This window comes from Jaminaea rosea (genome assembly GCF_003144245.1).
Source record: "Jaminaea rosea strain MCA 5214 unplaced genomic scaffold BDZ90scaffold_6, whole genome shotgun sequence".
Lineage (NCBI taxonomy): Eukaryota > Fungi > Basidiomycota > Exobasidiomycetes > Microstromatales > Jaminaea > Jaminaea rosea.
The window spans coordinates 528,191-549,887 of record NW_020289980.1 but is presented as its reverse complement, the minus strand read 5'-3'; the positions used below and the strand labels follow the sequence as shown (position 1 = coordinate 549,887).

Sequence of the window (21,697 nt, the reverse complement as noted above, 5' to 3'; positions counted from 1 at the left end):
CGTTCTCTAGATCGTATGAGCTCTGTAGACCATCGATCCAAGCAGAAAGTTCTCGCATTGCAGGAGTCGATAAGGCAGGCAAATCAGTCTGCAAAGGATGTTGGGTTGGAAGCTGACGAAGTTGACAAGGGTCAGGCGACATGGGAAGAGGAGGCTAGCGAATTGGGCAAAGAGGAGGACGAGCGCAGAAGAGAAGTCGAAGGGCTAGAGGCACAGAATGACTGTCAAGTCAAACAGGAAGAAGACAAGACTGCCGTGGCTGAGAAGGAGCTGGCTGGGGTGGGCAAAGCCCTCGCTGGCAAGCAAGGCGAGGTAGATAAGTTGCAGACTGGAAAGTTGGCAGAGCTTGAGCGAGAGATTGCGCGCTTACAAGCTGAGAGCAACCGGATCAACAATTCGGCAACTCCGCCCTTGCCTGCAGCCCATGCTGCGCCCATCGGTCCATGGCCTCGTGGTCCATCAGGCGGCTTCGATTCGCACGCTGCGCCCTTTCATCCTTCACCTGGCAATGGCGCTGGTATGGCAGCGCCGGGCGGCTATCGCTCCGTCTCTGCAGGAGGTGGTCGAGGCGGGCGAGGTCAAGGGGGTAGAGGTGCAAAAGGCGGGCGCAATGCCTCGGGCCCCCATCCATTCCATCGCAGAGGCAGAGGAGGAGGGAGTGCGGCTGGGTCGGCCGCCAACTACCAGCAACAGCAGCTGGCCGCTGGCGTTTACGGTGTAGACCCCTCGGCAGCAGGATACGGCGCAGGAGCCTCCGGCTTCCTTGATCACAACGCCTACCTCTCCTCTGGCTTCACCACGGGTGCTGCGAGCGCCACCGGGACAGGCGGGGCTCCCTCCCCTTCCGGCCTCAATCCGGCCTCAAGCGACTTCATCCCGTCGTCCTCCTCGACGCACGCCTCACCGATCATGTCCAAAAATGCAACGGGAGGAGCAGGGCCATGGGCTTCGGGCGGACCATTTGGACCATCCGCCTCGGCGGACTTCTCGCCAGCCATGAATTCGCGCACTATGGGTGGTTCTTCGGCAAGGGGAGGGAGTGGAGGACTCTCCTCCGGGCCGAACTCAGTCACACATGGCTCGAACGAGTCGCCTACCGCTGCACATCCCCACTTTGGCGTTGGCGGATACGGTCCCCGCTTGGAATCGCCATCAAGCGTTGTTCCCCCCGGCGGAGGTATCGCTGGTCCTACCGGCGGCGTAGCAAACACCAACTCGCCCTTTGCAGCGCCCCTTGGTCCACTCAACCCTTCACTCGTCGGAGGCTACCACCTGCATCAGCAGCCATATCACCATATACCCCCGCGTCGGCCCTCTGGCCCTCTCGACTTTGACGACGATGCCGCCTTCGACCCTACGCAACCTGCGAGCGCGATCTCACCGCAGTTCAGTGCCGCCGGCGTTGCTCCAGGGGCGAGTCGTTTCCTCCCCTCCTCGACATCTTCGTCTTCCTCACCATGGGCAAGAGGACCAGCAGATGATCTGCTGCAACCATCCAACTCCAGCAGCTCCGCCGGTCCAGGTGTGAGCTCTTCACCGTGGACAAAGGCCTCCTCCCCTCTCCTGGGGTCTGGAATATCCCCCTTGCCTTCTTCGTCAGCAAGTATGGCCGGAGGTTCCACTACCGCGCCTATTGCTGCAGGAGGAGATGATATCTGGTCGATGAATGTTAGCCCTACCGCCTCTGCCCTTCGTCCGCAGCAGCCTGGAGGGGTTCATCAATTCTACCAACAGCGCCACGCGCCATCCCCAACGAGCATCTTTGGTAGCGGGGTTGGGGCGTCGCCTTTCTCTCACGCAGCAAGAACAGCTTCGGGAAGCTCGGGGTCGATTGGGCATACTGGAGGGGCTGGTGCCACCGCTGGTGCCATCGGTAGTGGTGGTGGAGGAGGGAGCACTCCGACGAGCCCAACGAGTGGGGGAGGCTCAGGGCATGCGCAGAGAGGGAGCAGCGGCAGCGGGAGTGGCGGGTTTAGGGCTATTGGAGGGGGAGCGGGTGGTGGTGGTGGTGGCGGTGAGGATTGAGTGAGAGTAACGAGGAGTGAGGCAGCTTGCCAGAATCATGTACTATTATAATCGCTGTGGACGTCGACAGCCACCTGAATCTACCCTAGTCTATCCTCCATGCTGGACTTGGGCACGACTGAACGGGTGGACGCCGGGTGCGCACGGACGTCGCCATTGAGGCGATTTTCTTCTCATTCCGCCCTGACTTTGAGCGTTGACTCTTTCCTCCTCTCCTCACGACTCTCGCCAAGAGAGCAAAAGGAGTCGGCGATCATGGCTTCACTTGCTGGCCGCTCACTACTCAGGGCCAAGGCCATACAGAGAGGGCCAACGATCTTGACAGCTCGAAGAGGTATTGCATCGTCATCGTCCTCCCGAGCTTCTTACCCTCTCCATCGCGAGGCCACGACACAACGAGGGACGCAGCGCATGGCGTCCTGCCACATCCGCCACTTGTCATCCTCGCCGGCATGGCTGTCATCATCACCATCATCGGACTCACATTACTCCATCTTGGAGCAAAGCTACCCACGCGACTCGCACAGCAATGTTCCCCCTTCGCTCATCCCGCGGCTGTCGCCCACCCCCGTCCTCCCATACACACCACATCATCCCCTTGAGCTACTCCGCACACACATTGAGTCTCATCTCTCTCCTGCTGGAATCGAACCTGTCCTCCCACCCTCGCCCGTCGTCACGACGAAGCTCAACTTCGATGACCTCGGTTTCCCGGCCGACCATCCAGGCCGAGCCAAATCGGATACCTACTATCTCAACAAGGAGACGTGCCTCCGCACCCACACCAGTGCGCACGAGGTGGCCACTTTTGCAAGCGGCAAGGATAAGTGGCTCATGACGGCCGACGTCTACAGGCGAGATGAGATAGATGCGAGTCATTACCCCGTCTTCCATCAGATGGAAGGGGCCTCAGTATGGTCGGTGGACAAGGGCGATGCATTCGCTCCGGGAGGCGAGGTCGAGAAAGAGTGCGAGGCCATGGAGCGTGACTTGGCACAAGCATCCATCGAGATCGAGGACAAAGTAAGCCTCGACGAGGCGGGCGGGTGGCAGCCGTCGCATCAAGGTGATCCCGCGAAGCTACGAGCTGCGGAGCTGAGCCTGAGGCACCTCAAGGGGACACTCAACGGCTTAGCACTCTCCCTCTTCGGTCCGCGTCATGCCGCTTCCTCATCCACGGGCTCCGACGAGCCTCTCCGAGTCCGGTGGATCCCCGCAACCTTCCCTTTCACCTCGCCCAGCTACGAAGTCGAGGTATGGTACAGAGGCGCCTGGCTCGAGATTCTCGGCTGCGGTGTCGTTATGCAGCGTACACTTGATGGTGCCGGGGAAGCGGGCAAAGGCAAGCTGGGCTGGGCTTTTGGACTGGGCTTGGAGAGAATCGCCATGGTCCTTTACAGTATTCCGGATATCAGGCTCTTTTGGTCTAGGGATGAGAGGTTCTTGAGACAGTTTCGTGTTGCCGAGGAGGGTCAAGTTGGGAAGCTGAGGGGCGATGTCAAGGGATCAGCTGGGGGATTGAGCAAGAAGCGGGAAAAGCTCATCACATTCGAGCCCTTCTCACGATACCCGCCTTGCTACAAAGATGTCTCCTTCTGGACCACAAGCAGCAGTCCACCCACCGTATCCTCATCATCAAGCAAGCCACAAGCGCCAGAGACGTCGTGGCACGAAAATGACCTCATGGAGCTCATCCGAGAAGAGACTTCACCTTCCTCTGTTGAGGCGACAACGGCATCGGATGGCTCTTTGGTCGAATCTGTCAGCCTCATCGACTCGTTCGTCCACCCAAAGACGGGAAGAGAGTCGCGCTGCTACCGTCTCAACTACCGCAGCATGGAGCGCAGCCTTTCCAACGCCGAAGTCAATGAGGTTCATGAAAGGGTGGTCGAAAGGATGAAGAGAGACCTGGGGATTGAAGTGAGATAGGCGCGCAGGTGGGGGAAGATGTGACTGAGATGTGTAACTGACAATTGACAGATGACAAATGGAACCGAAGTGTAGAAGCTGTGACGATGTGGACGCAACTGTCGCGAGAGGTGCCTCTCTCACTCTTGCCTCTTGGGCATTGTGGTTGGCTCTGGGTATCATGGTCACCTCCTTCTTTTCCCCGCTTCAAGGTCTTTCCCTCCTCGTCTCACCCGTACCATTTGCCCTTCCTGGCAGCAGCACCCGCACCTGCTTTCCTGTGCGGGATGATCGACTTCTTGATCCCGTACGCCTCGATCAGCCCCCGATAAGTCGCAAAGTCGAGCTCGAGGACTACTTGACGCTTCCGTAGCCCACTGGCGTAATCTTCCTCCGAGGGAGGCATGCAGTCGACTGTCCCCGGTGGCAACAAGGACGGAGATAGGTCAGCCATCCCACAAGAGTGCGTGTAGTATCACGCGGGTACTCACGCAGAATTGGACCCCCAGGCTCATCCTCCTTATCAATGGCTGCCTTGCCCTCCTTGATTAGGAAGCTCACGTAGAAGAGATTCTCCACCGTATTTGAGAAGCTCTCCGGATCGATTGCAAATTCGAACAAGTTGCATCCATCCTGTCCTCCAATGTCACGCAGTCGCTTTGAGATGTCACGTACGAGCTTGGACGTTTCGCCTTCGTTGGCCTCGAGGTCACCCTGTTGAAGCTGCTGCGGCGCTTCTTCTTCCTCGGCGCGCTCCAAAAGACGACGTCGTTTCCCTGCGGCTGCTTCTGCTGCCGCGGTCTGAGCGGCAGAGCGTGTACGGGCTTCTACAGCAAGTGGCCCGAGGAGGTGGTCCATCGTAGGGGCGCGACGAGAGAAGCGGTTGGCGATGGAGCCGAGGCGATGCCAATTCCAGGAGTCGTAGTCCTCAATGTCGTCCGCATCGTCTTCGTCGTCATCATCATCGCTCACCTGTCCCCTCGACCTGCGACGCCCATTCTGGGTCTGTGTGCGTTGCGTAGATCGTCGTCCCGCCATGGTCGCCCCAGCAGTCGCTGACCCACCAATGAATCGCGCTACTCGCCCAATGTACTCGTCCACATCAAAGGCATTCGCGTTGAGCTTCATATTCTTGGCTAGCTGTGCACCCATGTCAGATATACTGAGGAGGAAGCGCGAGTCGAGGATACCTTCGTTTGGGCCTTTTACTGCGTGCGAGAAAGGGGGGCAGGGCGAGCCAGGACATGGACATCAGCATACAAGCACAGCATCGCATGACTTGGCGTTCGCGAGCGATTCCACTGCACTCACGCCTGCCTCTGAGTCCCTCGCCATCCTCGATATACTTTCTCAAATCCACGGCATCATGCTCCCCGAGGTTGGCCCGCGCCTCGTCCGTCTTTGCGATGAGGGAGCGATAGTCCTTGCGCAGGGCTCGCTTTTCGGCTAGGTCTTGCGCTGGGTCGTAGACGAGCGAGGACGAGCTAGCATCCGCAGCGCCACCTCCCCCTTGACCTCCACCACGATGGTGACGGGATGAGGATGGCATTGTCCAACGAGATGATGGTGAAGGTGTGTTGGTCAGAATAGAAATCAAGGAGAAAATCCGAGGTCCATCGAGGCTCGCGTCGCGCCTCTGAAGCCAGTTCCGTTGTTCATCTGCCGGCCGGCCCGTGCTCTCTCTTGTCCTTGTTCCGCCGGCAGTCGACTCGAGTTCATCACTTGGCATTCAAACCGCCTCCGCCTTCTTGGCTTCTTTCCAACCTATCCCGACGACGAGTACGACGCGAGGCCCTCAAAGCCTCCTGTCATGCTACAATTGTGTCTCTGCTATGTAGCAGGCGTGAGGATAGCATTACTGATCCTGGCTTTGCTTCTCAGCACCTCGACCGTTGCTTTCGGATCCCCCTCTCAGCGCCCCTTTGTGTCCAACTCCACCTACTCCCAGTCTCTAGCCTCAGGACCCCTCATTACCTCATCCTGGCTTGGTCTTCAAGTCAATTCAGCCCCAAATCTCTCCGCATCGCGCTTTCTTACTCTCACAGTCCTCGATCAAGACAGTGCAGAGCTCAATACCTCTTCGGCCGTCCTGCACTTCCCGACGGGATTGCGCGTGAGGGACTGGGATGAAGTAACGCTACATTGTGGCAAGAATGGAGGAGTGGAAGGATGCAGGGAGCTGGACAACATAGATGCTGGGGCAGACTCGCTCAAGGATAGCGAGTGTCGGGCAGTCGTAGGCACACAGGACGGCCGAGCCTTCTTCGATCCTCATGGAGCCGGATGCGAGCCGCTCGCACAGCTCTTCGACCAAGTCACCGCTTCTTCGCGAGGAGATCTCCACGACGAAGTAGACGAACGTCTACTCAGCGTCGTAGCCAAGCTGACAATGCAGTATCAACGCACGGCCAAGCGCTGGCCCCAGACGCATCGGCAGGCTTTCTGGCTCGCACACCTGAGAAGGAAGCGGGCGAGCTGGCCTTTGAGCAACTATCTTTGGAAGCAGAGCACGGAGCAGCATCAAGATGATAGCCATGGAGATGACAGGGAAGGGGATGGCCGCGGCTCGAGTCGTGAGCGTCGAGAGTGGGCCGATGGCCTCGAGCCCAACCAGATCGGCTCCCTCTTTCATGACCCGTACCTCCCGCGCTCAGCGAAGCTGCAGAGAGGCGATGCAATGAACGGAGTAGATGTGACTTTGGCGAGGTGGAACCGAGGAATCAGCTTGCGGCTGCCCCCTCCGCCCAACAATACCGATGCCGGCGAGCATGACGGGGACGAGGACGCAGACCTTACGTTGCTGGAGCGTCGCCGCTCCACCCTTCTCCCCGTCCACGCTCCCGTTTCTGGCCAGGTAGTCCACGTCTCCCGGTACATACGTCGAAATGCCCCCCTCTCCTCTCACCTCAACGACGAGCACGGGTGGTCCATCTCGATTCGTGACGTTTGGGGATTCGTCTGGCACCTCACAGGCATAAGCCCATACCACCAACACGTTTACGAGGGACAAAACATTCCGCGAGGCTATGTGGTTGGACACGCCAGCACAAGGCTGCTGAGGAGCAAAGTCCCACTAGACCAAGACGAGCCCGTTGATCCCCCAGAGAAACCGCCTGGAGGAGATGGCAATCCAAAGTATCCCTTCTGGAGGAGGGAATTTGCGGTGGGCGTTGCGAGACCAGGCGCGGAAATGGGAGAATGGGCGGGCCCGTACGACGAAGGAGCGCAATGGGTGTGGAGTGACCCGTTGCATCACTTGAGTATGGGTCAGGAGAAGGTCGAGCAGGAGCGAGAAGAAGGAGGAGAAGTACGAGCGTTTCGAGCCCCTTTGCCGCCACCCTTCGCTTCACCGCCTACAGTCTACTTCGTTCGGCCCAATCCCTACCCACCAGCGCCTCCTCCTAGCGTTCTCGCCTCTCTTCCGCTCTACGAAGCAGGCAGCGATGAGGACGGGGGCGATGATGGTCGGCGCGTGACGCAGCTGGATGGGGTTGTGCAGGGCGTGGCTTCGTTCACCACCTTTGCGCCTGCGACCCACACCATGGGATTGGAGGCCGTTACGCTTTACAGGCTGGAGTGGGCGCTACTACCATGGGGTCATGAGGGCGCCGTTGTGCCAGAGCACGCTTGGCGCCTCGCCATCAACAGCGGTGGCACCGACCAGGCCGCTGAGCAGCCTTCCAACAACCCCTCCTCTCTCTGGTCTCGCTATATGGCGGCCATGACTTCATCTGGGCCATTTCCCTGGTCCAACCGCAAACGACTCGGCAGTCAGTGGGACAGTAAAGCACGCTACGCTCTGTACACCTTTGGTGGCGCAGGAGGATGGAAGACGTGGCTCGACGCGGGCGCGGGTACAAGGGCGGCTGACTACAAGATGATGCTGAGGGCGACGGACTCCTGGGGAGGGTCGTCTGTTTGGAGAGTGGGGGGAAGGGTGAGGGTGGAGAGATGAGTGATGCCAAGGCGTCTGACGCACCGAGTCACTGCGTCCTGGAATGTAAATAGATGAGCTTCCTCTCGATGGCTGCGCTTGTGTGTATCTGTAGTGGTATTGGCAGCGGCGAAACGATGAGTCGGGCGTGAAGCGTGTGAACAGATGTGCGGGCAAAGGGACACGCCCAAGATGAGCTGACTGAATGAAGGAGATGGGCGACGAATCGGCCTATGCACTCCTCAACAGCATCCCCCCTGCTTGGCGCCCTGTCCGCCTGCTGAAACATTGACGCTACCATTTCCACCTGCACCGCCTGCTTGATTCGTCGCCGTGCCCATGACCGGGTTGATAGCGCCACTCTCGACCAACTTCTGCTTGACCTCCCTCGCCAACCCCACAAAGGCGTCATCCACTTGATCGTTGTTCTTGGCGCTCGTTTCCACGTATCTGATCCCCAGCTCATCAGCCAGCTTCTGAGCCTCCTCTTGACTGACAGCCCGTTTCTCGGTCCAGTCCGACTTGTTTCCCACGAGTAGGCGAGAGACACCTTCGGAGGCGTGCTGCTCGACGTTGCTGTGCCAAGTGCGGATATTCTGGAAGGAGCGCTCGTCTGTTACATCGAATACGAGGAGAATGCCCATGGCTCCACGGTAGTAGGCCGTGGTAATTGTACGGAATCGCTCTTGGCCTGCGGTGTCCCACTGCCAGCGATGACAAGAGATGATGGTTAGCTGACTTTGCGGTAAGAGGATCGTATATGCTGCAGCCCGCTGCTCACGATCTGCAACTTGATGCGCTTGCCGTCTAGCTCAATTGTCCTGATCTTGAAGTCAATGCCGATGGTGGTGATGAATGAGGGAGTCCAGGCATCGTCACAGAATCGGAGGAGGAGGCATGACTTGCCGACGCCTGGTGCAGCGAGGAGCGAGGGATGACCGGAGAGGAGTCGCGGGGGCAACACATGGTCAGCTCGAAATGCCCCACAATCAGCCCTAATAGCTCTATACGCACCCGAGTCACCGATGAGGAGAAGCTTGAGCAGGAGGTCGTAGTGTGGGTTCGGCATGATGTGAGTAGTGGTGATGGATCCCCTGTTCGTGGAGATGCAAGGTCAACCAAGGCCAATGTTGGAGATGTGGATCTTGAAGTCAGCCTCAGGCGGAGGGGCGGATCCGTCCCCGAAAGCGGAACATGACGCCGGCGTTGGCTCCGGCCACGTGGACGCATGGCGCTTTCCCCCTTCCGTCGATCCAGGTCGTCAAGTCGAGATTTTTGTCTTTGTAGCGCACCAGCGATTCAAGTCCTTCTTGGGCTCCCCACCTTTCCCACGCTGCGCCTACACTCGCCAGCATGGATCGAGTCGACTACCACTTGGAGCGACTTCTGCCCAGCCTACAGCTCCTCACACACCTTCATCTCTTCACACACCTCGAGCTCCAATCTCTTACCCAAAAGCGCCGCAATCACGAGCTGCATCTCATCAGCAAGAATGTCTCCCTTCCGCACTATCTCGAGTACATTGCACTCGAAGAGGACATTGAGAAGCTCACATCCCTTCGCGTCGCACGATCGGGCAAAGACGAGCAGGGTAATGAAGTCGTCACACTCAAGGACCGCAATAAACTGCGCCGCTTCCAGGAACGCCAGCTGCTCAGCGTGTGGCAACGAATGGTCACCAAACTCGGACCAAGGGACCCTGCCGTGTTTCAGCGCTATCTTACCTGGCTTCAGGCAAGAAAGATGCGCAGAGTCTACTCGCAGATTGCTGCCCAGGCTTTGAGCCTGCACCCATCCAGCGTACCACTCTGGATCTGCGTAGCTGACTGGGAGCTCAATGCCAATCTCGACGCAAGTGCTGCTCGCTTGACCTTGTTGAGGGCGATCAGACTGAATACAGTTACACAGAGTGATGCGAAGCGACGGGCAGCCAGGAAAGAGAAGGAGGGCAGGAGGAGGAAGAGGGCCAGGAGAGTTGCTAGGGGACAGGACGGGAGTGACAGCGATGACGATGAAGAGGCCGATAGCGAGGACGAGGACGAGCAACAAAGCGATGTCGAGGGAGACATTGATGCTCAGCCGTCCACGTCGATGGTGCCGCTCACACTGCCTGCTGCCATCACGCCTTCGTCACGCGACCTCCTCACACTATGGCTCGCCTACTTTCGCATGGAGTGCGTCTTCCTCGAGAGGCTGAGGAGGCGGTGGGCACTTCTGGGCATTGCAGGCGGGGATGCAGCAAAGAGCGTAGTCGATGAGGCGCAAAAGGAGAGTAGCATCGAACAGGAGGATGGCAATAGCGAAGACGAGGCTGCAGCCTCCGCCAGACCAGCTCCTTCTCTCTCGGCAGAACGCTCAGATGCTCAAGCCTCTGCCGCGAACGAAAGCGCAAAAGCGACAGCTCCCACCAAGATTCTATCTGGTGCTCTGCCTCTAGCCATTTTCTCTGCAGCACTCAATCCAGCCGGACCTTTGTCAACCTCATCTTCCTCCACTCCATCTCTCCCACATAACCTCAAGCTCGTCTACGCTCTCCTCGTCCTCCGCCTCCTCCTCTCATTTCCCTTCGAGACGCGCAACAACGCCGATGGAGAGTCTTTGCGGAGCAGCCTGCTGAGCTCAATCCTAGCTACGCTGGATTCGCTGGCAGCCACCGCGGCATCCTCGCGAACCGCAGACTTGGTGCGCCGCATCACTTTGTCGATTTCTGCGGCTAGATTTGCCGCGTACCGCCGCCTGGTAGCAGAAGACGAGGAGTCCCGACCACAGGAGGATGTGGATAAGCGGCGCAACGAGGAGCTTAGTGCGGCGGCGCGGCTGGCCGTTCATGGCGAGAGAGGGGAGGAGCAGGTGCAAGAACTGTTGAGCGCCAGCGTACCAGAGGAGGACGAGGACGACGTCGAGAAGCCGGCTCAAGACGTACCCGGCGATCATCCGTTGCACGCCCTCCTCGCCCAGCTGGTGAAGGATGTCCGCCGTACGCAGGCCTATGCGCATGCGACGATGCACAAAGATACGGCAAATCAGACGAGGATCGGCCTTGCTAATGCAGTAAAGGCTCTCTTGAGTAATGCAAGCGATTTGGACGCAGCGACACGCATTACATTGGGGAAAGCAATTTGGAGGAGTCTGGCGTATCAAGAGGCTGTCGCGGATGAGGCTCAGGATGAGGAAAACGCGAAGAAAGGCGGCCTGCAAGCAACCCGCGACCCGCTCCTTCCGTACGTCACTGCCCTTCTCGAGCGCGCTTTGTCGAAACAGCGCAAGAGCTCAGCAAGTCACAGTGCGGCCAGCCTGCTCTTCTCTCGTCAAGTTCTGCAGCACGAGACGGATCTTCTTTCGACAGCAGGAGGACCAGATGGCGAAGAGCTCCAAGGCAAGTGGGAGAAGCTCGACGAGTTGGCTGTTCAGACGCTGTCCGGTTTAGTACCTCGCGACCTCTTTGCTCGTGCGGCCATTTGGACGTCGCGATGGACTTTTGAGCAATTTGTGCGGAATGACGGCAATGAGGGCACGTCCGCCATCGTGGAGCAGCTTCAGTCAGCAAATGACTTTTGGCTTACCTCTTTGCGCTCCCTCACCCCGAGCAAGAGTGCTTCGACAGATAGCAGCGATCTGGCGGCCACGTCTGCCCTCTTCATCGCAACTCAAGTCCTGCCTTGGGTGCGTGCAGAGCGCGAAGAAGGACGAGCATTGTACACCGAAGTGGTAGAGAAGGCCGTCCAGCTCAGCAGGAAGCATCTCCTCGTTGCGAGGGCTGAGAGTGCCGAAGCTCGAGAAAAGCTGCAAGGGTGCCACGATGGAGCGCTGCTTTGCTTGTTTGAGCTTGGTGGGGAGGAGGAGGAGCAGAATGTGCTTCAGCTGTGGAAGGATAGCAGCCAGGCTAGCCCCAGCTTGGCAGCGTGGACTCGTCTCCTCCCCCTCCTCCAGGGCGACGCCAACATTCTAGCAGCAGCGCAACACGTTGAGCGTATGGCACTTCAGCATCACCAGCGTGCTGGATACCAGCACAAGGACGAACTCGAAGTGTCTCGGGAGGCAGATCTGCTCCTGGACGTCTTCACTGCCCTGTTCGAGACTTATCTCAAGCAAGGGGATGTCGCGGGTGGGGTGGGATTACTGCAGAAGGCGAAGAGGGTCGGAGGGGGAAGTGAGGCCTGGGAGAGGAGCGTCGAGGAAAGGTGGACTGAAGCCGGGGCGGCCTTTGAACAGTAACCTCATACATAGAATTCAATGCTTCTGCATATTCGCTCTGCCTTGATGTCCCCTCGCACCTCTTCTCAATCGCGTTTCCCTCTCCGGCATCTCCGGCCCCACACCCGGGTCACCGCCCTCCTTCTGGGTTGACAAGACGCAGGCACGCACGTTCGTTTCATTTTGGCCGAAGCATTGCCTCGCTCGCATCGCTCGAGGCAAGCTAGGGCAACGATCAGGTCAGGTCCGACAAGCGAGCGCATGTGCTTCGAAATGAGAAGGTTTGGAAGGGGGATATAAGAATGCTGGGGTCCGCCAAGGATAGCTGCTTTTCCCTTATCCCCATTCGCCATGATGTTCACCTTCACTCCCACCCTCCTTCTGACCACCCTCGCCGGCCTCGCGAGCGCGTTCCCCTCATTCAACGTTCCTTCGTGCAACCCCCGCGATCTCACGCAGCTATCTTGCTCGGCCAAATACAATGTTTCAACGGACTCGTGCTGCTTCAATGGCGCACTCGAGCCTGGACAAAAGGAGTCCGGTCTCGTCCTGACGACCCAGTTCTGGGATGCCCAGCCTTCAAGAGGGTCAAAGGACTCCACGACTGCTCATGGACTCTGGCCTGATTACTGCGATGGGGTACGTATGCGCGAGACCAAATGCCATTGAGCATCGCTGACCGCCATCCTGCGACCCTTGCCCGTCGTAAGACGTACCCACAATACTGCTCAGCCGACTCGGGCATCATCGCCTTTGGCAACAACCTCACGGGCATCCCCTCTATCATTCGCAAGTACAATCCTCCCCTCGCCTCCTACTTGGACCAAATCTACGCAAACGACTCCTCCCTCATGACGCACGAGTACGACAAGCATGCCACCTGCTTCAACACCTTGCGACCTCAATGCCAGGTCACTTTCCCCGGCGGCCCCTCGCAACAGGAGCAGATCGTGCTGAGCTACTTTGGAGAGATCGCAAACAAGTTCAGGTCTCAACCCACGTACAACTGGCTGAAGAGCGAGGGCATTACCCCTTCCAATACTACGACGTACACGCTCGCTCAATTTGAACAAGCGCTCACCAAGCACTACGGCGCAAAGCCCTTTGTGGGCTGCAACAACCGAGGCTCGACGTTCGACGAGGTGTGGTACTACGCTCATACGTACGGGCCCGTCGTCGGTGGACACTACGTTCCTACCAACTCGACGACGAAGAGCTCGTGCACTGCGGCGACGATCAAGTACCTGCCTAAGTGAGGCATCTCCGCCCTTAGGGATTTGCAATCTTTCTTTCGTAGACCGTCGCAGTAACAATGTTGAGATTGATCGAGTACACACTCTGACGCTGAGAATTGCCCACTTTATCGAGCCTGCGGCGACGTCAGAACGAACTCGGTACGCGAGTGAGCCACGCGAGGTCACGGCTCATCACACGGTCTCGTCTCGCTGGTCTTTGCGTCTGATGATGATCATGATGACAATGGTGATTCGAGCGCTTTCTGACGCTCACGAAGATAATGATGGTGATGATGATGATGATGATGATGATGATGAAATCTCTACGAAAAGGGAATGAGTGACATGGGGGAAGAGTGAGGCCGGGGTCTGCATCGCGTGGTGATGGTGATCGCGGGTCAACCCTCAACATGATGACGTTGGTCATTTGGAGAGAGAGTAGTGCTGAGGGGAGCTGAAAGAAGGTGGTTGCGAATATGGCCGTCTTGCGGCTGACAAGCGCTCTCGTACGTCTGGGTAACTTGTCTCAATCCCACCCGCTCATCCCTCCACTGCCACCGCTGCCGAGCCTGTCTGCAAGTGAGGGTGAGCTGCTGTGCTCGGCACCCAGTCGATCTTGAAGCCTCTTCTCTCCCTTTGACTCGCCCAGCCTGCTAGCCAGCGACCCGGAAGCTTCTGTCTCGTACTCTCGATCAGCGTACATCCCTCCGCCGCTGCCATTCTTGCGGCTACGTTTACCGTTGCTACCGCTACTGCCCCTATATCCCCGCTCACGCCCGTATTCGTCCTGCCCTCCATCCTCGTCGTCCCATCCGCTCAATCCCGAGCTACCGGGTGCCTTGCGCCTACCGCGCCCCTTGACCCTCACCGTGCCACCACTGCCGTGCGTCGTGTATCCACTACCGCTTCCGCTCCTTCCACTCGACGACGATCCAGAGGATGAATGGTATCCCCCTGCGTGTTCTTTGGCCCACCGATGTTGAGCAAAATGATACTGTGCGGGCGGTTGAGGCGCTGGCGGGGGAGTCTCGCGGTCATCGGGAGTGGAGTCGCGCGTACGGGCATAGGCATCCATCTCTGCATCGAGGTCCTCACGAGAGGGTGTTGGCTCGCGACGATAGTCCCTGCGACCGGATGCGCGACGGCTGCTGCTAGGGCTGTAGCGGTCGTCATTGTCGAGTGCAGGCAGGTAGCCTTGATTGCCACCGGATCGGACGCGGACGGGGGAGGCGGAACGTCGTTCACCCAGGCGCATGAGGTCGGGGTCTGCGTCGACGTACGGGTCGGTGCGGTGCTGCGGGAAGAGGTCGCGTGACTGGCCCTCCTCGCCGATGGGGAACGTCTGGGCCTGCAACTGATGGCGGTTGATCTTCGGTGACGTCTGGCCCAGGAGGAGATGAGGCGGGAGAGGGTACGAAGGGCGACGTCGTCCTGGCGACTCTGGGCTGGCGTACTCGTCCAGACTGGGTTCGACTTGACCAAAGGCGCGGGGCTCGGAGGAACCGCTCAGGAGCTCACGCTTCTCACTCTTTGCACCGACATCGAGAGGCTTCGCTACGACGTCCTTGCCGGCGTCACGACCGTGCTCCTTGTACCAAGTGCTCTGCTGTCTGGCCTTCTTGTCCTTGACATCTGCGCTCTCAATAGCATACCGAATCCAGAGGGTGCCGAGAAGGCGCTGGACATTCTTGATATTTGGGTCGGACGAAAGGGCAGAATCAGCGCGCCTCTTGTCTTCTTCTTCCAGCTCGCGATAGATGGCGGGGACATCATCGTCGTAGTGTGTGGGGACAGAGGCGGCTGAAGCTTCTTTGGCAGCAGCGGCTGCTTGGTCGAGCCCGTCACGCTCTAAGCCAGTGTAGAGCTGCTGTGGGAATCGGTGTGCGCGACGTGGAATGAGACAGCCTTCGAGAAGCGAGTCGGGCCAGTCTGCCTCAATCTCGTTGGCTTTAGCCGCGTCACCAATGTCTTGGATGGTGGGGAGGGGAGCGATAGGAGCAGCTCGAGTAGGAAGTGCCGGGCAGAGGTACTCGAGGGCGATGCGAGCAGAAGCCTCATCTGCAAAGACTACATTGACTGCCTCGTCGTTGATCCATTCGATACCGAGGGGCTTAGCTCCCCAGTGACTGACGTAGCTAAAGAGACGAGAGGTAGACAGGGCGGCAATGGGCTTGCCCGTGAGGTGGAGCGCCTTGAGGCGGACATCCTTTCCTCGTCCGATGGGCGAGGGGACCGAAGGAGGAGTGGGATCGGTGAATGAGTCGTCACCAGGAGGTGTGGGGAGAGAAGTGGGTCCGCGGTTGGCATCAGCTGCTACTGCCATGTTGTCAGGGAAGCGATACATGTGCGGCGACGTTGGGCGATGCATGCCCCTCGTCGTAGAGGACGAGCCCCTAGGTTGATCGATGTCCTCTTCCATCCTCGAGTCGTAGTCGTCTCGACTGTCAGCATTGGGATCGCCGTAGTCGAGTGTGTCGGCCATTGCGACGGTGATGGTGATGGTGATGGTGATGAGCTTTGATGCCAATCGGAAACGCGCCTCGCTCTGTCCGCCCCCTCGTCGTCGTCGTCGTCGTCGTCGACCTCATCCTCTCTCCGCCCTCCTCTCTCCCCCACCCGTCTGCTTCCGTTCCGACCTGAGCGGGGTCCGGCCGACAACTTTGCACTCCGCTTCTCGTTCCGCATCGCATCGCATAGTGCTCGCTCGGCGTGACGGCGCTACTGCTGCAGTCGAAGCGTCGCCCATCCAATGGCACATCGCTCAGACGACGAGTCCTCCTGTGCCCACGGTTCCCCGCATCCAGACGCTGCCGCCATACGCCTGCCCGCCCGCCCGCTTTGCTTTGCCTAGCCCTTTGCTTGCTTTCACTTTGCTGCTGCGTACGCCATCACTCCTCGACTGGCTTTCACCGCCGCCGCCGCCGCCGCCGCTCATCCTCATTTCATCCTCGCGACCTCCCTCACCCCTCTTCTTTCTCTGTAAATTACCTTCGCCCGTTGACCTCTTCTTCTTCGATACCTATTCCTCGTTGCCACGCACGCCGCGATGAGCGGTCTCATCAACTACGGCTCTCGAGCCAACCGTCGCTCTCCCCCTTCTTCCGTTGAAGAGCAAAGCGAGAACCCCTTCAGCGAGACGACTGCCACCAACACCAACACCAATACCCGTGATGGCGGCAATGATGCTGTCTACTCGTCTTCCGAGCAGGACACGGGATACGATGGCTACACGGACACGTCTGTTCGCGAGGATGGTCGCGGTGGCGCAGACCGGATGGAGACAATCGATGAGTCCTCTCGTGGAGGGCGTCGTGACGATGAGCCCTTCTTCGACCCTACCTTCCCCTCGTACGAGGAGGAAGAGCCGCTCGAGATGGCCTTCTTCGACCATGTGGTTCAAGACTACGGCGAGATGGGCATCGTAGGCAAGACGCGCCTCTTTGTTCGCCAGTCTCTCTCCTTTGGTCTGACTCTCGGAGCATTGGGCGGTATCTTGGTCCTGGCATTCGCCGCCTACTTCAACCCATTCAAGAAGCAGCGCCCCCGCGCCAAGCCAGACCGAGAGTACGAGCGCCGCATCACTGGCGAGCGTCTCTCTGGCCGACCAGAGTACTATGCCGAGTTCTGGGGATACCACTGCGACACCCATGACATCATCACCGAAGGCGGCTGGATCCTCAAAGCCCACCGCATCTCTGACCCACGTCGTGGCGGCCCACCGGGACATCCAGTCATCCTGCAGCACGGTATTCTATGTAACTCTTCCCACTTCTTCGTATGCGAGGAAAGAAGCATGGCATTCTGGCTCGTGGACCAAGGCTATGACGTATGGGTCACCAACATCCGCGCCAACTTCGAGGCTGGACACACAGAGTACCCGCGCAGCGACCCACGCTTCTGGGCTTGGGGCCTCAAGGAGCTCGCCTTTGACTTGCGCGACGTCGTCGAGTTCATCTGCGGCGCCACGGGAAAGCCTAGAGTCGCGTACGTCGGGCACTCGCAGGGGTCTGGATCCATGTATCTCGCACTGAGCCCTGGGATCTGCCCAGAGCTCGGCAGGCGTCTCTCCTCTTTCACGGCCATCGGCCCCTCAGGTAAGTCGCTATGACTGCGGCACGTGAGAACTCGCCGACTGACGAACGCGTGTTCTACCCTACCTCAACCACGCTTCTCACCCCATCGCCTCAATGTCGAACAGTCTATGCCGGTCCTGTGCTTCGCAAGTTCCCGTTCAGCCTGATGAGACAATTCAGAGGGCGCAAATGGTAAGTCTCACGGGCGTTGGAGCTTGTGTGACGCCAACGACTGACACACGCCTTCTTCCCCTCCTTCTCTCCTTTGCCACCCCTTCAACTCCTCTGTTCTGCCTCGAAGGTGGAGTACAGTGTTCGGGTGAGTGTATGCTGATTGTTCAAAGGAACTGCAGTAGGTTCAGTCCACTGATCTCTCTTCTACGTCCGGCTTTACATCGACGCCTCACAGAGTCAAGGAGTTCATTCCAGCACTTGCGCTCTTCCAGAAGTACGCTCCATCCTTCATGTTCGCCCACCTTGCCTACGTCATCTTGTATGTGTTGCTCGGCGTACCTTTTGGACAGGGAAAGTCCGACTGACCTCTTCCCTTCGCTCCGCAACGCATCGCAGCTACTACCTCTTTGGCTTTGACGACTCGTCATGGGTCAACCGCCAGAAGGGCAAAATCTTTAGGACGCTGCCCCACAGCACCAGTAGCGAGCTTTTGTACTGGTGAGTACAGAAGTGTACTGATGGTCCCAGGCTCCTCAGTCACCGGCCTCCGCCCTACCTCACTCGTGCTGACCTTGGACTCGTTCTCCGCACCTGGCCCCTCTCCTTTCTCCCAGGTACATGGCCTCCTTCTCTCACCGTGGCTGCATCTTCGACCCTCGTCAGGAGCGCTGGTTCCCCTCGACCTTCCCGCCCCACACCATCGTCTACGGCACGGCCGACTACCTGGTGCTGGGCAAGCCCTTGGCGGACCGCATGGCGCAGCATGAGAGCAACGTCAAGATGATCAACACGGTAGCGCTCGAGGGTGCTCAGCATCTCGACTTTATCATGGCAGTCGATGTGAGTCCAATCCACCCTGCGAAGACCCTTCCGCATCGCGTTCCTTCGTCCCCCCTTACTCACTTGTCCTCTTGCGCTCTCGCCCGCACAGGCCATTCGCACCACATTCCCGGCCATTCACGACTGCATCCAATCATCGTTGCACCCTTCAGAGCGCGATGAGGAGATGGAGGAGAAGGAGGGAGGACGACGAGGCTATTGAGCTTTCTAAGCAGACTACCTTGAATCAGGGTCGCTTCCAGTTGCATCACCATGTCCGGCGCAGCGGTCTCACTTGACTCGGCCTCACCCGCATCGCCGCCATTCATCAAGTCTCAAGACTCACCCGTCCTTCACTTGCCCCGGTCATCTCACGCACCCCATTCTTTTCCGTTGCGCTCCTTTGTAAGTCTACTCGTAACCCCCCTTCGCTTTCCTCTTCGCCTCGCCGTATACCGCCGCGGGCGCATCCACTCTCTTTGGCTCCGACTCGTCTCCTGCTACCGGCTTCAAGTCTTGTTCGTCCAGCTCCAATGCTATTGATTCGTCTGGCTCTTGCTCAGCATCCACTTGCGTGTGCGTGCATCTGATCTGGCCCGGGGGCCGAGGGCCAGAAGACTGACATGGGGCGGCAAGGTTTAGCAGTAGGCGATTCTTCTAGCAGGGAATATCGGGCTGTCGTATTGGCGCGATCATCTTGGAAGCACGACCACGACACAAAGACGTCGTCTGGAGCGATCACTCTGGGCAAGATGCTCGGTGACTGTAGTTGTATCGATTGAGGCAAGCTACATCCTCGCTGTCGTCTTCTATTAGTTGAAGTCTGCTTGCCCAAGGTCTTTCATCGCTCCTACTCGCCAATCGCTTCTTGGCTGCCGCCTTCTTACGGCTTGCCTTCTCTAGCCGTGTCACCCTCTCCCCATCAATCTAGCGAAAAAGAGCCAAGCGAGGAAGGCCATGAGCAGTCCGACCTTGGTGCGAGTGGAAAGAAGCGGTGGCGGCGGTTGCGGCGGTCCGCCTCCTGGTGGTACCGCTCGCAGCCGTGCTTGAGGCCCGTCGGCGTTGGCTGAGGATGCTGATGCTGAAGATGCTGTGTTGTGATTTGATGGTGATGATGGTGATTGTGGCTCTATGCGAGGAAGGTGCAAATCAGTGTGCTTGCTCTCCGACCGCATTTACTCATTGCCAGCGCGGCCACGACTGATGCGCATCAAACGCACCGGTATCGTCTCGTCTTCGTCGTCCCGTCACTCACTCTTGCCTGCCGCCTTGGTACTGTTGGCACCTCCGCCGGTTCCCATGTTGGGCAGGTCCTTTGCTGTGTCACCTGCGATGCAGTATTCCGGGAACACCTTCTTGAACTGAGGGCAAAAGGAGAGCGACGAGGGTCAGTGCCTGCCTTCATGTCCCCCACCGTCGCAACTGCTCACCTGGACGTTGGAGCAGTTCCAAGAGTGCGAGCGTGCGGCGAATGCCTTGCGCGTCTCTGTAGTTGCCGAAATTGCACCCGTCGTCATCTCCTCGCTGGTCATGAGACTGAGCAGCCCCACGAGGACGTTGGCAATACTCCACGCTGGATTCCAGCTGCCGGGATGAAAGTTGCTGAAACTGGTGCAGATGGCCTCGTTCTCCTTGAACCTCCCACTCGGTGTCTGGACCTTGATCGTCGGCGGGGCGAACGGGTAGGTAGCAGGGAAAGATAGAGAGCCAAGGTACTCGCCACCGGCGTAGGGAGTGTCAGCGGGTCCGCGAAGGATGAAGTACCATGTGAACTGATCCGTCTCGAGTGGGCGTGCGTAGCAGAGCTCGGGAGGTTCACGCTCCATCATCGTGACTTCCTTGGCCAGGCGACGTGTAGCAGCCTTGTTAGTTGCCATGGCGACGAGGACAAGCTGCTGTTGGTGGCGGTGATGGTAGTGACGAGGAGACAAAGAGTCTAGCGATGGATCAGCTGAGCGACAAGGCGTGAGCAACGAACAAGCGGAGGGCGGAGAGCGGCAGCCACGTGGTGCGGAAAGGCAAGACGCGCCTCCAAAGCAACACCAAACACGGCGGGAGGAGGGACAAGGCCTGCAGCAAGCTGCCGTCTTTCTTTCCCATCTGTCCTCAACCATCACGACAATCAATATGCCAGTGTCATCCTCCTCAACATCTGCCGCGACATCACGCAGCAAGCTCGCGCCCACTTCCTCCACCAATCGCAGCTTGCCCAAACCTAGCGCAACCAGCAGCTCGACGCGCAAGCCCGCAGTAGCGGATGCGTCTGAGATGGACGTCGATGGCGCACCTCTTGACATTGACGAAGACGACGAGGACCTGCCTCCCTCGACCCGCATCAACCATCTTCAGCGTACCGTCGCGCGTCTGACAAAGGAACGCGACGCTCTGTCGCGCTCCCTGACCGATGTTCAGGCCCTGCGATCCACCAGTGCGGAGACGGCCCTCGCGAGCTACAAGAGAGCAACAGACGCCAAGATGAAGCACAGCACTGAATTAGCTACCAGTTTGAAAGCAAGGCTGCAAAGCGCAGAGAGGAAGGCAAAGAAGGCGGGCGGAGGAGATATGGATGAAGAGGACGAGGCCGGGCTCGAGGTCGAGGACGATGTGGTTGAGAAGCTGCGTGAGGAGCTGGAGAGGGAGAAGAAGGCGAGGAGAGAGGCACAAGATAAGAGTGAGCAAGCAGAGATGCTATCAGCTAGACTGCCCAATCAACTGACCCCACGCAACTCCGCCTCGCTCGCAGCCAAACGCCTAGAGCAAGATCTGCGAACCGCCTCTTCCTCCTCGTCAGCCGCTCGCGGTACCGCAGCTCCCGTGGGCCAAGGAACCCTCAACGATGCAGACAATCGAGCGGTACGCCGCCTCTATGAAGATCTGACGGGCATTGTCATCTCGCGCGTCGACATTCTGAAAGGAGAAGACGCAGACGATGAGGAGCGCCGCAAGTTCACCGGTGTCTTTACTGCCACGGGCCATCACGGTGAGCGCCGCTCGAACCACAGACAGACATTCGCTCAAATGCTGACAATCTGCTGTCCCGCAGACCTCCAACTCAGCCTTGAGGAATCCTCTTCTTCCCTCCCTTCGGCTACCTCCGACGCCTCGAGTAGTACACGCAGGGAGGACCTCATTTTCCTTCCAAACCTCGACCCGCAACGCGACGCAGCCCTCGTCTCATCAAGCACTCTACCTTCCTACATGAGGAGCGATTTGCGCTTCGACCGTGGCCTCAGCACCAAGTTCTTGGGATCGCTGGTCAAGGGACTCAAGAAGTAGCCTAGCAGCGGCATGTTGATTAGGAGACTCGTTGTTCTACGGTGGAGCACGGCTGTGAA

General features: G+C 58.6%; 10 protein-coding genes across 10 annotated transcripts; 6 read left to right on the top strand and 4 right to left on the bottom strand.

The window, feature by feature from the left end:
* Positions 1-1,075: 1,075 nt before the first annotated feature.
* BDZ90DRAFT_246197 (phenylalanyl-tRNA synthetase) lies at positions 1,076-3,954 on the top strand (the record flags this gene model as incomplete). The annotated part of the gene is made up of 3 exons (XM_025507539.1): positions 1,076-1,186; positions 2,527-3,637; positions 3,683-3,954. 3 exons carry the CDS (start codon positions 1,076-1,078, stop codon positions 3,952-3,954), a joined length of 1,494 nt encoding a protein of 497 aa, XP_025362415.1.
* Positions 3,895-5,534, bottom strand: BDZ90DRAFT_232190 (hypothetical protein). The gene is made up of 3 exons (XM_025506161.1): positions 5,245-5,534; positions 4,425-5,141; positions 3,895-4,347 (listed from the first exon to the last, which is right to left on the bottom strand). Exons 1-3 carry the CDS (start codon positions 5,480-5,482, stop codon positions 4,163-4,165), a joined length of 1,140 nt encoding a protein of 379 aa, XP_025362414.1. The 5' UTR covers positions 5,483-5,534; the 3' UTR covers positions 3,895-4,162.
* Positions 5,535-6,322: 788 nt separating this feature from the next.
* Positions 6,323-7,888, top strand: BDZ90DRAFT_227067 (hypothetical protein; the record flags this gene model as incomplete). The annotated part of the gene is made up of 1 exon (XM_025504736.1): positions 6,323-7,888. One exon carries the CDS (start codon positions 6,323-6,325, stop codon positions 7,886-7,888), a length of 1,566 nt encoding a protein of 521 aa, XP_025362413.1.
* Positions 7,889-7,995: 107 nt separating this feature from the next.
* On the bottom strand, positions 7,996-8,990 carry BDZ90DRAFT_232188 (putative SEC4-like Rab/GTPase). The gene is made up of 3 exons (XM_025506160.1): positions 8,882-8,990; positions 8,649-8,779; positions 7,996-8,571 (listed from the first exon to the last, which is right to left on the bottom strand). Exons 1-3 carry the CDS (start codon positions 8,934-8,936, stop codon positions 8,110-8,112), a joined length of 648 nt encoding a protein of 215 aa, XP_025362412.1. The 5' UTR covers positions 8,937-8,990; the 3' UTR covers positions 7,996-8,109.
* A 164-nt stretch (positions 8,991-9,154) lies between these two features.
* BDZ90DRAFT_232186 (hypothetical protein) lies at positions 9,155-12,102 on the top strand. The gene has a single exon (XM_025506159.1). The coding sequence runs from the start codon at positions 9,221-9,223 to the stop codon at positions 12,080-12,082; it is 2,862 nt and encodes a 953-aa protein (XP_025362411.1). The 5' UTR covers positions 9,155-9,220; the 3' UTR covers positions 12,083-12,102.
* Positions 12,103-12,172: 70 nt separating this feature from the next.
* BDZ90DRAFT_232185 (ribonuclease T2) lies at positions 12,173-13,723 on the top strand (the record flags this gene model as incomplete). Its single annotated transcript, XM_025506158.1, has 2 exons — positions 12,173-12,700; positions 12,772-13,723. Coding segments are annotated over exons 1-2 (830 nt in total), but the record flags the coding sequence as incomplete, so codon positions are not given.
* Positions 13,724-13,822: 99 nt separating this feature from the next.
* Positions 13,823-15,778, bottom strand: BDZ90DRAFT_274648 (hypothetical protein; the record flags this gene model as incomplete). Its single annotated transcript, XM_025508845.1, has 1 exon — positions 13,823-15,778. One exon carries the CDS (start codon positions 15,776-15,778, stop codon positions 13,823-13,825), a length of 1,956 nt encoding a protein of 651 aa, XP_025362409.1.
* Positions 15,779-16,164: 386 nt separating this feature from the next.
* BDZ90DRAFT_232183 (alpha/beta-hydrolase) lies at positions 16,165-18,934 on the top strand. The gene is made up of 7 exons (XM_025506157.1): positions 16,165-17,390; positions 17,495-17,561; positions 17,671-17,688; positions 17,779-17,862; positions 17,940-18,041; positions 18,158-18,383; positions 18,475-18,934. The coding sequence occupies exons 1-7, from the start codon at positions 16,343-16,345 to the stop codon at positions 18,583-18,585; spliced, it is 1,656 nt and encodes a 551-aa protein (XP_025362408.1). The 5' UTR covers positions 16,165-16,342; the 3' UTR covers positions 18,586-18,934.
* A 447-nt stretch (positions 18,935-19,381) lies between these two features.
* Positions 19,382-20,270, bottom strand: BDZ90DRAFT_232182 (UBC-like protein). The gene is made up of 2 exons (XM_025506156.1): positions 19,793-20,270; positions 19,382-19,723 (listed from the first exon to the last, which is right to left on the bottom strand). The coding sequence occupies exons 1-2, from the start codon at positions 20,237-20,239 to the stop codon at positions 19,610-19,612; spliced, it is 561 nt and encodes a 186-aa protein (XP_025362407.1). The 5' UTR covers positions 20,240-20,270; the 3' UTR covers positions 19,382-19,609.
* Positions 20,271-20,304: 34 nt separating this feature from the next.
* Positions 20,305-21,638, top strand: BDZ90DRAFT_260280 (hypothetical protein; the record flags this gene model as incomplete). The annotated part of the gene is made up of 4 exons (XM_025508241.1): positions 20,305-20,327; positions 20,534-21,033; positions 21,106-21,342; positions 21,406-21,638. 4 exons carry the CDS (start codon positions 20,305-20,307, stop codon positions 21,636-21,638), a joined length of 993 nt encoding a protein of 330 aa, XP_025362406.1.
* Positions 21,639-21,697: the final 59 nt, after the last annotated feature.